We start from the raw sequence: 13,940 nt of genomic DNA, 5'->3' as shown, positions 1-13,940 counted from the left end.
TTACATCAAGTAATTCTTTCCCTTTGAGGGAGCCCAGATTTAGGGAAATCATCACTGGAACGGTGCTCAGCCCCGTTTTAATCGAGCGATCTATAATTATCCCTTGATTACCAGCACCAATGTGTATTTGGAAACTTTCGCCCTCTACAATCTTTAGATTACTTTTCTTTTTAATGGAGTTATTTACAGCTGTGTATTGCTGAAGCTTTTCCCAGTGCACCAACGTTTAAATATCAAAATCGCATTAATTCCCCCTGCCCCCGCTTTGTGTAGCAAGAGATACCGGACGTACCCTTGGCTAAGTTTATCAAAGCTGAGCCAGCCCAACCTGCATCTTTGATTTACACTTGAGCTAAAACAAAGCCCCAGGAACGCTTATGCTGAAGTGTTCTTCTTAGCCCAGGTTTATTTACGTGGATACACCAACCAACCTGTCCTGCAGGAGATTTAATCCGATATTCAGAGAAGGGGCAATCAAATGAGGTTAAAAATAATTTCCCCTGTGAAATGTGCCAGCCTTCTCTGCCGTGCTGCTGACATGAGGCTTTCCATCAGGCTGGATACATTTACTGGTGTCCCACATGACCGGGGAAGGGAGAAGGTCATGAGACTGAGATTTACTTTGTAAGTCACAGAGGAGACATGGATTTCTACCCTTGAATCTAACTCCGTTCCGTTGTCAGAGCGACCCCAGAAAACGCCCTGCGAAGGTGCCGGTCACTGGAACAAAAGTAGAATTTTAGGCCTCAAGTTATTTTCCCTGAACACAATGTGCTCAAGTGACCAACAGAAATGGGACATTAAATCTCTGCTGCTAATACGATCGTTCATAGGTCGCTCAGCCGATCCAGAGAACTTGGGTGCGGCTACGAATTTAAGGAACAGGTTTTCAAGGTCCTCAGCGCCCCGTGGCGCAGATTTCCATCCAGGGCAATGGACAATTGCCCCCAGCCTGAGTATATGCCCCCGATATCCGATAGACTTTGAGAAGGCATCAGCGCTCTGGGATCTGCGTCTGCCGATCCCGAACCGGATTCTTGCTGCCCTGGAAATCAATAGGAGTGATGGCACCGGCGTGACTGGGACCAGGATCTGGCCCTTCAGCCAAAAGCTGGTTTGCATTTTGGAGTTTGTTGTGTTTTTAGTTATTTAACAGCCACCGACGGGGCAGAAGGGATACCAGAGCGAAACCACACAACAGCTGGCGGCGGAAAGACGAATCAGAAAGGAAGGTTTTAGCCAGCGAGTCCACGTAAGATGTGGGAGGAAAATATTATAATATAGGAAATGTAACTTTTCCTTCCCCTGTGAAGAGAGGAAGAAAGGAAGACGGGACTATGCGCGGAATCTCTTTGATATGGTTGAGGATGTGAAACAAATTTTAGTTAAAAAGAGCAGTGACTATAATTCAGTCTAAAGACGGAGTTGACATGAGCCTACGGGGCTGAAATGTGACCAGATTGTGTTTGCAGGGACAGCGCCTTTCCTTAAAGCATTCAGTTAAGTTTAAAGAGAAAGCGTGGAGGTCTGTTTCCGCCCCCTCTATATGCTTACGAGGCTTTTTGGCTGCTTCGCTCTCCCAACCCCAACCAGACAAAAGCCTACATTAAAAGTGGGAGGGTTTGTTTTTTCTGTAAAACCAGACACCACGGCACACAACAGCATAGCGAGCCGGCGAGCACACATCAGCCCTCAACCTGCTCAGTGTGAGAGAATAGTCAAGATCGTTTCGCTAGGGGCGAGGGAGATCTACAAAGACTTCTGCTGCAGCCGTGTCGGACTCCTCTTAATCTGCCGGCCTGGGGTGCAGGTTGAGAGCCCACTGAGAAATTCACTCCGCTCGTCACCCCCCATTCATGTTGTGACCAAAACCAAACGTACCTCGGCCGAAGCAGTGTTAGGGAAGGCCCTGGTCCTCCAATCAGGCGATAAAATGCATAGCAGCTAACCCTGGTGCCCATCAATTACTGAGGGCAAGACCGTTTGGGGTCATTTGTTCATACAAACATCCCCTAAACAAATAATTTGGGCGGTATTTTCTTTCATTTTCCTGAACGAGAAAATCAGAGATAAATGCACTGAATAAAATTCTTTGTCGATTAATCATGCAGTCCTACTAGCAATGAAGTGAGGGAGGGGGGGTGTTGTTTTTCCTGGTTAAAAAAAAAAAGGTTTCCAAGGAATGAATCAAAAGCAATTCTTTTAAAAAAGCATTGCTTAACTTGTACATATTTGTGACCTTGTGAAAAATATTTTATTATATTAATGTCTGAAATGGGAGGGGGAGGGACAGAAGAGAAAATTACCCGTGGGTTATGGGGGAAAAATCCGTGTCGGGATCTGTTAACCATCTTGAAAGACCTTGTTAGATCCGAATAAAACACGTTCATGCCCTGCTTCATGACTACGCTCAAGAACTGGTGCAATTTACCAACTGGAGCAAAACTCCCATTGACATCCCAGGGGAGCTTTGCCTGCTACTTCAGCTACACCTAAAACCATTTTTTTACATGGCAAGGTCACCTACTTCCCAGCGAAGTTTCCTGTGATTAATTTTAATTCGGGGGGGAGCCTTTTCACTTCATGAACGCAAATTTCAGAGCACGCCGCTTCATCTTTTGAGCGCAGGGAAGCTGAGCCAGGAAAAATGGGAGACGACTCCTAGTCGGAGTTTTGCGTGAGTAAGGACTGCAGGAAGCGGCCCTGTTAGTTTCACAGTGTAAATCCCCCGCCCCAAATCGTAGCAAAATGAAATAGCTGATAAGAATGTCATTTTCCTTGAAAATTAGATTATAGCCCAGAGTCAATGGAGTCTTAGCCCAACTTTTAAAATGTGCGTCTGTATAATTACCTTGCACAGTCTGACTTGTAAATCTGATCCTAATTAATCAGGAAATATGGGGAGGAGGGTGCAATTAACAAGAATCTGAAACACTGAATAGAGACAAGTTATCCTTTGCAGGACTGGACACAAAAAAAACTACATCTCTATTCCTTTCCTCATATACAGTCTTCCGTGCAGATTTTCGTTATGATTTACAAGGCTAGCTTTGGCAGATGGGGAATATGAACTTTCGCTGGAAACGAATGTTAATAACTTGGGATTTTATTTAAATATATGTATTTATTTGGGCATCACAATGACACAGCTTGCCTTGCCAAAATAAACATGAGACTTTTATAAAATAAGGCAAAATATCATGGGGTTTGATTTGGGAAAAATGAGATGTTTTTCCTCAATCCAATTTTGGAATTAAACAGTATTAAATATTAACCAGGCGCCTTCGATTCGTACATAAGTCTATTTCAGTGTTCCATATGTGCCGTTTAAAATAACCAGACAGCCAACACTCTGATTTAGTTTATCAACATTTTATCCCTAGGTATCATCAAAGGAGCATCAAGAGCCATTAAAATTAGCATTTGAATTAAGATGGAGATGGAAACTCGAGATCAAAGACTTCGGTGCTTGTTATGCGCCATCCTGACACCTGTTGCTACGAACTACATAGACACAAAGGTTAATTTTATTTTTATTAAAAAAAATAGCACAAATGCTCAAGAAATGCTAGCCGGAGCTAAATGGAAAAAGAGGCTGCTATTAGAGGCATAAGGTGTCTTCAGTCTGTAGAAAGGTTTATAAAGCAGAGCTCACATTTCAGTATCTCGGTGCCTCGCCATTTCTAATTCCCCTGCGCCAGTAAATTCTAAACTCTGCTAAACAATCAACTGTTGAGTTTACAAATTTTTAAAAAAGGTTCATTAATACTGTGGTTGTCACTCCAGCCTTCAAGCTGAATGTGAGTCACAAGAGATCCCTTTGCTGTCTTTCGAATATCTGGAACCTATATAAGGCAGACGTTGTTGTTGATTTTATTTTGGCATCTTTCTGCAACGTTAGCCGCTTAAATACCTTCCGCGGCAATGAAGCAAAAAAATCTAATTGGTTTATCGTGACAATAAAAAAAAATCGCGGCGAGGTCGCTAAATTCAATGATTGCAATGCAGCTGCATTGCAAAGATCATGCAAGAATCCCTGTCTAGATTCATGGTCTTGCTAATTTCGATGCAAAGTTCTTGGAACTATTTGAACTCTGCCAACTGCGTGTCTCAAGTCAAATTTCTCCCCGCTTTTTAAAAATCGGAATTCTACATAATTGAAGAAGAAACTTCGCTTATCCCCTAACTTAGGATCAGTCATTAAAAGCGAAACTCAACAGTTAGTTCCTGTTCACGGAGCTGTGAATGAAACATAACCGGACCAGTCAATACAGCAGACAAGTAGCACTTCAAGAAAACTTGGCAACTGTGGTAAGGAATCAGTTTCAGATCCAGGAGGGACCAGATTAATAAAGGAAAAAAAAGTTGAGGACAGAGGTAAAAAAGGACGCAGGATGAAATGAAGGAAAACTGGAGAGAAAGCTTATTTAAAATATCGTTTGATTCCTTCCCTCAACTACCAGACCTTTTACAAACCAAATCCACACTGATTTCAGGTTTACGGTGCAAAGCATATGTAATAGCAATTTATTTTTATTTTAAAGTTGTAACAGATCCTTTGGAGGGGGAATAATTAATATGAACTACAACTAGTTGTTTAAGTGTCACGTAAAAAAAAAAACAACGATACAATTAGCTCTGAAGGCAAGAGTCAGCGAGGGCTTCCAGAGTTTAGACTAAAATGGATTTTAAAAACCGCCACAAAATTCATTATATTCTGAAACTCTGAAAGGTGATTTTTTTTAATAAAACAAAAAGTGCAAAACCATGTATTGGCTTCCCTGCAAAACAGTCACATTTTATTTCATTGTAACTTGAGCTTCTGATTTCAAGCAGGGAATGCTGTCTGCAATTGTGCTGGCACATAAAATATAAAGTGCGTGTGTAGGTACGAAGCATATTTGTTTGTGACCTGCAGTATTTTCTGACCTAACCTGCATAAGACAGGGCAGCATTAAGAGTACAGGAAAAGAGGGAGCGAAGTTTGGAGCTTGGCTAATTTATGCTCTGAAGAGCCACAAAAGCCAACATTAAGGAGTGGAATTGAGGCTATAAGAAATCTCCCGTGTCTCAATCCATTCGGGAGTATTAAGTACCAAATATCTAAATATTCGCACTCCAGCTGGCTTGAGTGGGCAGAGGTGCTATCTGAGATCTGAAATACCACCCTGAAAAAGTTTAGCTCCGGACCTTTAGCGCTCCACAATAAATATTTCATTTCAACAATTCCAAGGGGTTATCCTCCCCACCGCCTTGCAAACTGAGTAAAACTGACAACGTCTATTATTCTCTCGTCGCTACCAACAATCCTTCCCCATCACTGTCACAAACGGGCTTTCAAAGCCTCTTAAACTGGGCAAAGTTTTAAACTTCATTAAGGGGCCAATAAAATGATCCTCTGGGTCTAGATTTAAATATGCCAGATTTGAGCCCTAAATAGAAAGGGGGTTATAAATAGATTTTTTTTTCCCGGAGGACTAGGCTCTGCTGCCTTCAAACTTTAGAGAAATAAACACGTTTGCTAGGTTTCTTGCACGTCTGCTTTTTTCTATAACTACAGCCCCTGGGTGGTCGCCCATGCAAAAAAAAAAAAAAAGTCCAGAAAACTAACAAGACGAGACACAAATGAACGTGGTTACTAACCCCCCTTGCAATACCCAATAATCTTGCCAGGCCATGTTACAGAAAGTCCTCACTTGGAAGCCTAAGCTGCTCCTATATTTGCGTGAAATATCTAAACACTGGAATCTCACATTTTCCATTAAATAACTTGCCGCTTGTCTTCCAAAAGCAACAGTCACTGGAGATTTTAAAACTTGGGAAAATTTAAAAGGTAACAATTTCGTTCCCAAAACAAAGAGGGGGGTGAGAAACGTTGTGTTTTAGGACGGGGGAATAGTCCACTTCTTTGCAAATATTTGTTTTAATTCACAAGTCAGAGAAAGTGTCTTATAAAGGGTAAACTGACTACTCTAATTAAGATTTAAAGCAAGCGTGAACATGGGGAGGGGGGGGTGGTTCTTCTCAGAAATAGGAAACCGGAGAGGCCTGGCCATCAGAGGAGGGTTTAACCACTGGAAATCGGTGTCGTTTAGAAAGGGTGCTTTCCATAACTCAGATAATTTTTCAGCGCTCCGTTTAACCATTAAGACAAAAACATTAGAAAGGTCAGAAGCCCGTTCCCTTCTCTAATTCCCCCAAACCAGTTTCAAACGCTCCTGCGGGCTTCTGATCGCAATAATGGATACCAGAACCTGCCAAAGGAGGAGATGTTCGGAAATAATTTTAATGCGATTCCAAGAGCCTGAGGTTTCGGATGGGGATGCTCGGGGGGATTTAAGAGCTAGGTCGAAACTGACGCTGCTCCCTCTATCCCAAGAATCGAGATCACTCAATTTAAGCCAATGACTGGAGGTGGGGGTGATTTAACAATGAAAGGGGGGTTTCTGTCCACACCAGATGTGTTCTGAAACCTGTTAAACATTTCTTGTTCAGTTACGTTAAGGCCTTCCCCTTAGCAAACAGAAATGTTGCTGGGGACATTTGTCCCTAGCAATATCAAGGGGGGGGAGGAGTTACACACACACACGCATATACATCGCACGGGTCACATTTTTGGGTGCACTTGAATGATATGAGCGTTTGAATGAAACCCACTTGAATCGAAACATCCGCACTATTCAGTATCTTCCAGGCAGCGGTGAAAGCCCCTTCAAATGACACCCCAGAACGGTATTTGACTCACCACTCCTCCCAAAAAAAGAACACAACCCCTAAACAATCCACCAAAGAAACCTTTGCAAAAGGGAGAACCCAGCTGGCATTTTATGTATAGACAGGAGCTGGGTAGGGTTATATTTTGCATGGATTCTGCAGTCGTTATTCAGACAAAAAACTCCTAGCGAAGAAGAACTACAGGATCGGGCCCTGTAGTGTTATGTACACGTATTCAGCCTTCAATCTTTCTAGGTTTATAAAGGGTTCCCTCTCCTTTAAAAAAAAATAAAATTGCAGTTTTCCAAACAAGAACGGAACAAGTTCATAACAGGATTTTGGCAAGAGGGGAAGATACTGGCTGGGACAGCTAATCATTCTCCTTGAATCAGAGATCGGTTATTGTCAGTGCCTCCTCCAATAAACAAACAAATACCCCCCCCCTTTAGTCAGATAGGCGTGAAATACGATCCTCAACGACCGCTTAAAAATAATGCCCAGTGAAGATCAAACCTACCGAGTCAGCCAGCCCCGTAATTAGAGGCCATTATCCGCGGTGCCTTTAAACACCACCCTTCTGGAGTTAACGGTCTTTTATATTTCGCTGTTAACAACGCCGCCTTGGCAAGGTTTGGCGGTGAAATTTGAAGCACCTCAGATCAGACAAAACCTGGGGTTCAGCGGAGTCCGAACCCCCTATCCCCCCCGTCACATATCAAAAATAGGGGATCCATTGGGTCGTTATTATGGATTAACCAGCCCACGCGCCATACAGTATTCGTGTCTAAATACTACGCTCATATTTAGGCCTAGAGAACTGCCGAACAAAAATAAACACACAAAAAAAAACCAACCCACCACGACGCAGTTTCAGGCTGCAATGCAAACGAGACAAGCCAATGAGGAAGGTTTGATAGCATTTTGGCTCGGATTAAAAAATAAATAATAAAATTTGGTTACCTTTCCTGGCAAATTTCATTCATGGGCACAGAGTAACAACAGATATTCTCACTTGGAGGGACCGGAAGGGGGAGGGATGGGTGAGCAAGAAAAAATGCCAGCCACAAAAGGTGATTTCCAACCTAACAGAAGAAGTTTGTAAGGGGGAGGGAGGGGTCGCACTGCGATGTTTGAAACCATCATTGCTCTACTCAATGAGCAACGGGTGGAAGCCTCAGGACAGCTATTCATTGGGGTTGGGTAATGACTGGGCTGCAACCTGTAACTCAGAGACTGCTACCTCTCGTCCAGGCACAGATTTGCCCTCTTAGGGGAAATCCCAAATACCTCATGCAGAACCGTAAGAGCAGATCCCTAAGCAAGATCTGCCAAACCGGGTTTTCAATGCAATGTCCTGTTTATTATCGCTGCAAACTATAGACACCGCTTCTACCGTTCACAGGGGATTTCATCCTAAATACTTCTCAAACTATTTTCTAACAGTCACTGCATTCTACATCTAGTTCCCTTCCACAATGTTTTTGCTCATTCCCCTCTACCCCCACAGGCTCTTTAAAAAAAAAATCGCTTACAACTTCTAAAATAAAAACCCTGCTGTACAAGTTCTCTCCTTCTCCCTATGGATTCCACATTATTAAAAGCCACCTCATTTCTGAAAGCGGATCTGAACAAAGTTAGTTTCTCTTCACTGTCTTCAGTATTTTCTTCTAACTCCATCAAAGGCTCCGGGGAGAGAGAAAGGGCGGTGGGGGGGGGGGCGGACCACCCCTCTAGTAATGAGCTTGTCAGAAACACCCCCAACCAGCCCTTTAACTACTTGCACGCAGTTCTAGTCAAAGAAAAGGGGAGGCCGGAAGAAGAAAAGAGCTGCAGAGGCTCTTCAGCGTTTCCACCATGTGCTTGGCAATCTGGAAAATAGATTCATTGGCCTCCTCTTTTCTCCCATGTCGAGCCTTGTAGCCCCTTTTGTAGGAGCTGGACATGAAAGGGGACAACCAAGTGTCTGACAGAAGATCGCTTTTCAGAAGCAAATGTTCGTGAGAGCGAGATGTGAGACCACTCGCTGGGAGCCTATTCAGGGGGAATCAGCCCTTTAAGCAACAACATCAACAAACTCAGCCGAGGTTCGAGGCGCATTAAGAGATGTAAAATGCTACACGATTCGAATCCCCCCCCACACACACACCCGCGACCCCTCCTCTCTTTTAATATATTGATCTCTATGGGGACCGGAGTCCATTAAAACAATGCGAAGCTGGTAAATGAATAAGGGAGGTTATCGCCCCCGCCCCCCAGTCTGGTTTAATTCACGGACTGGGCAAGGTTCTTTGCGCACAACTTCCCTGCTTGCTGCACAAGAGACCAGGATGCTTCTTTAAAGTAACCCGACTGCTTTTTTACACCCCCCCCCCCGCTCAAAAAAAAAAAAAAAAAGGTGGGGGGAGGAGGGGGTGCCAGGGAGCGTTGCAAGATGTTTATTTACTTTTGTAAGTTGCTGCAAAATGTAGGCAGTGCTCGAGTTTCATTGGGTCACCGAACTCCTCGGGCCCAAGGAAAAACAAAACTCTGCCAGTTATTTTCCCATGTGCCAACGTTTCCAAACACAGTAAAAAAAGGGGAGAAAAACAACCCTCCCCAACGTATTCTCTCCCCCTCAGGAACAGCCTGGCAACCGCAAGTCTTGGCCAAAAACAGGAGTTCAATTGGTTGCCCAGTGTAGAACCAAAACTAAAAGTCTAATAATGGAAAGGAGATTTTACAAACCTTGAATTATGAGGGGTTTTTTAAGGGGGGGGGCATATTTGCAAAAACGCCAACTTTAAACTTTTAAATTCTGACCTGGTAAGAAGAAGAACTAAAACATTTATCCTGGGAAATAAAAACAAATTGATCTACTGTTGATAGTCCATCCTTCTATTTCACTTTTCTCAATGTTTGTTGAAGAGTTCGGTTCCGATTTAGGTCAGCTAAAACCTAACGAGTTTGGTGCTTCAGTTTAGTTTAGTAACCAAAAGCCCCACTCTACGGAGATGGAAGTGGTTTTATTTTTAAACAGGTTACCCAATTGACGCCAGTTAGAAACGGTGCGACTACAGCACTCCCTTCTGAGGCCCAGAGTTAGAGCGGGGGGTGATCAGTTCTTACATGAAGAAAATACATAAGAACGAACGATCGTTTGGCGTTTTGTTTTAGACAGTTCACAAACATTTATTAATTTACACCAGGGTGGACAAAACTGCGTTGCTTTTTCCACAAAGTATTCACAGATTCTCTTAAAATAGATAGGACGGATGCACAACCAGTGAAGAGAGGGAGGTGGAATCTGCACATTATCTCCCGAATAACCTATATACAAATAATTACAGATACATTTAAAAAAAACACCTACACATTTAAGGGGTGGAAAACCTGGGATAAAAAAAGTGAAAATTATAAAAACTTCCTGATATCTCTGATTTTTTAAATGTGTATTTGAATAGGTCTCATTAAAAGCATCCTGAGCTTCACTGATTTTTTTTTTTTTTTTATATACTGGATGGTGCCTTATAAGTAAAACCAATCAAACCAAGTTTTTAAAAATAGGATCATTAAACATTTTCCTCGAGAGGAGAAAAATATTCATACGTTGGAGGAAACCCTTAAAAGCAGAGCTTTGAAGAACGAGCAAAAGCTTTTTAAGACATTTAAAATTCTCCTTTAAAGTTTCAAAACCAGCTCTCTCGACAGGATGTTTGCAACTCGCAAAGAAAATGTTTCCAAGACCCTAGGTCATTAAAAATAAAGTTAAACACCGTTAAAATGTTACATTTTAACCAGCTGAATTTCCCATCGTACATTATACACACTTTATAAATACACTTCTGGAGAGTGGAGGGTAGTTCAGAATTCTTTTTCGAGCAAAAGGAAGAGATACAGAGATCTGGACAAAAAAATAAAAGAGAGATAATTCCTACCTTAAAACACAACAGGAGGAGAATTTGGGGGGAGGGTATTTTTTTGAAGGGGGCTTTTTTGTTTGATCTCATTTAAAAGGGACAGCTACTCAGATTTGTGATTTTGCTGGAAAAGTTCTGTCCGGGCTGCAGGAGAGATTCGTGGGCCAAGTTTAAGTGGTTCTGTACCGGTGCCAAAGCAGGAGTCAGCATGGCCAGGACTTGAGCCTGGCTCCCAACTTGGCCAGAGGCGTAAGGTGAGGAGGTGGGGGAGCTGCTGTGGGGCGGCGGGGCAGCGCCCCCGATAATGTTGTCTATGGAAAAAGAAGGCCTCCGGGGGGTGTTGCTGCTGCCGCCGTGGCTGTTGTCTGCCTTGACGGTCTGCAGGAGGGCGGCGGCGGCGGGCAGGGCGGTGGGGCTCAGCTGCGGGTGGTAGAAAGGTTTCCTGCAGCTCAGCTCGCCGCCCAGGAAGGAGGGCAGGCTAGGGGCGCTGGAGAAGACCGAGGCGGCCGGGGGCGGAGGTCCAGGCAGGGCTGGGCAGTGCGGGGGCTGGAAGGGAAAAGTGCCCCCCGCCGCGGGATGGGGCGGGTGCGGGTGGTGGTAGTTCTGCAGCTGGAGGCCGTAGTTGTAGCCGTAGGGTCCGTAAGGGAAGCCGGGCAGGAAGGGGCCGGGGTCCCCCCCGGCTCGCAGCAGGAGTTCGGGGTGCTGGGGGTGCAGCGGCTGCTGCTGCCGCTTGAAGCGCTTCCTGCGGCGGAGGAAGCTGCCGTTGTCGAACATGTCGGCGGACTCCGGGTCCAGGGTCCAATAGTTGCCCTTGCCCGGGTTGCCCGGCTCGCGGGGGATCTTGACGAAGCAGTCGTTGAGCGAGAGGTTGTGGCGGATGCTGTTCTGCCAGGCGGGGAACTTCTCCCGGTAGTAGGGGAAGCGGCCGCTGATGAACTCGCAGATCTCGCTGAGCGTCAGGCGCTTCTTGGGGCTCTGCAGGATGGCCATGGTGATGAGCGCGATGTAGGAGTAGGGCGGCTTCACCAGCGGGTTCTTCCCGGCCGCCGGGGGCTTCGCCCCGGGCGCTGCGCTCCGGGCGCACGCCGGCTCCGAGGGGGACCGCCTCTCCGGGGAGCCTCCCCGGCGCGCCTGGCTGCTGGCCCCGCTCCTGGGCAGCCCCAGAGGGTCGCCGTCTTCGTCTTCTTCCTCCTCTTCCTCCTCCTCGCTGAATTTGCCCCCGTCTTGGGGGGGCCCCACCACATCGATATCCGCGTCCTCCACCTCGGAGAGCGGCTCCTCCTCTGGGGAGTTCTCGGACATGATCCCGCCGCTGCTGCTCCTGCTCCTGCCCAGAGTCATTCTCGGGTAGCTGGGCCCGGGCTCCCCCCACCTAGCGGCGGCCCCCGGAATGGTCCCGAGGCGGCGGCGGCGGCCGGGGCTGCGCGGTCCCCCCTTCTCTCTCCAACCGGGCACGGCCGGCAGCGGGCTCCGGCTCCTTCCCCGGCTTTCTGCAGCTCTCCGGGCGGGAGAGAGTCAAGGCAGGATCCGGGTGGCGGCTGGAGGGGGGGNTGGGGGAGGGAGGGGAGCAGGGAGGGGTGGAAAAGGGGATGGGGGGCGGAAGAGGGGGGCGGTGGGAAGGCGACCTCCCCCCGAGCTCAGACCCAGAGGAACTTCTCACACACTGAGATGCCTGCAACTGCTCCAGAGGCCTTTATACCGCAGCCAGCGCATCACGTGCTGCAGCCACCGCCGACATCCACCAGCCGCCCCCCTTTCTGCCACTTACCCCTGGGGGCACCCCGGGCCAACCTCCCCTTGCAGCTGGGGGAGGGAATTTCCACTAGCCTCAGCCCTTCCCCCGGGCATCTGCATCCATCTCTCACGCTAGTCCCCCCGGCCCCACCCCCCCGCGCCCGCCGCTTTGCCTTTGCAAAACCCTCACGCTTGTCCCTGGGCAAACCCACCTACCAAGGACTTTACGGGTTCCCCCTCCGAGCCTGGATTTGCGGGTGCAGACGCTTCTCTACCTCGGCGATTCCGGGCTATCCTCAGCCCTCCTCAGCAGACAGAAACTAAGCGCCAACTCTAGCTTCGGAACAAATCAAAGCGAACAAACAGAACTAGATGCAACATGCAGCGTGCTTCGCTCCGTACCTGGAACATCACTCCGGGCAGGTTTTTTAGACACCACGTGTGACATCCTATGCCCTCATCCTGTCCCTTGGTCTTCAGAATTCACTGGACGGGGAGGCCAGGGGAAATCACAGATCAAAATACTGGCTGCACTGAATATCCTGGGGATGGGGGAAAAGAGGGCGGAACTGAAAACACGCTGAGGCTAAAATACGGATTGCGAATCAAATCCACCATCCCCCCAAAACTGCGCTCAGCTAGCGAGCTAGGGCAGAAGGACTTCGCCGAGGCAGCTCCCGCTACGTGTATGAAGAGCAGAGGGGCTGGGGAGGCCAGGGGATGCTTTCCGCGTGGGGTTAACACGGCGCTTGTTTCCCCACTGTCCTTTTTAACCCCCTGATTAGGGAGCTCGGCCAGAAAGGCGCCTGGGAAAGATGCAGAGCAGAATTATGGGGACGGGGCCGAGGAAGGGCATTTCCAGGGTAAAGGTTTCCACGGAGCTCGCCTCTGTGGCCAACGCACCTTCCAGACCCCTACTGGGTCTTAAGTTTACCAGAGGCAGGTTTTATGATTCCCCACGTAGCCAGCTCCCAAGGAGCCAGTTCCTTTGCACTGTGCATAGGGACAGGAGAGCTCGCTTTCTCAGGGAGATGCTCAGCTCACTGACGATTTTAAGCTGCTGCTCGACAGGTGTTGGACAGAGGGGGAAAATGCATCTTCAAGCTCAAGGCAAAGCAGCTCCCAGAAAGTGGCTTTCAGAGGTAAGAATAGGTTCCCCAGCCATCGCCTTTCCCCACAGGACAGCCCAACTTTCGGGCCCGATCCTTCTTCCTTGTCCCTATCTCCAGCCTCCTGCTGATCCAGGGGCTTATCCAAGAATGTAACAGCCATGGGACGATATATTACTAAGGTGCCACTTATTCGGCGCAGGCTTTCCTACCCCGCGTAGTATCGCACGGCTGAGCAAGCATCATCCCAAATCACCGTTTTGCAAAAACCGAAATAGCCGGAAGCAGATCAAAAGCGGCTTCTATGACCAAGATTGTCCAGGCAGCTGTCCCCTGGTTGTACCTGCGATGAACCCCAAGCAAAGCCACTAGCAAGTGACTTTAAAATAGAATGGAGAGGTCGCTCTCCGTTTAAACTAGAAATGCCTTGCTTCGAAGCAATACACACCCTTTTTAGCACCTTTATACTGGCGTCAGCGCGAGTCTT

At 47.0% G+C, this 13,940-nt stretch overlaps 1 protein-coding gene across 1 annotated transcript; it reads right to left on the bottom strand.

Annotated features, from left to right (window-relative positions):
* Positions 1-9,861: 9,861 nt before the first annotated feature.
* On the bottom strand, positions 9,862-12,014 carry FOXD2 (forkhead box D2). Its single transcript, XM_032805036.2, has one exon. It carries the CDS (start codon positions 11,949-11,951, stop codon positions 10,701-10,703), a length of 1,251 nt encoding a protein of 416 aa, XP_032660927.1. The 5' UTR covers positions 11,952-12,014; the 3' UTR covers positions 9,862-10,700.
* Positions 12,015-13,940: the final 1,926 nt, after the last annotated feature.

Source organism: Chelonoidis abingdonii, chromosome 7 (genome assembly GCF_003597395.2).
Source record: "Chelonoidis abingdonii isolate Lonesome George chromosome 7, CheloAbing_2.0, whole genome shotgun sequence".
In the NCBI taxonomy this organism is placed as follows: Eukaryota; Metazoa; Chordata; order Testudines; family Testudinidae; genus Chelonoidis; species Chelonoidis abingdonii.
Note: the sequence above shows the minus strand (reverse complement) of the source record. Positions and strands in the feature narration are given on the sequence as shown.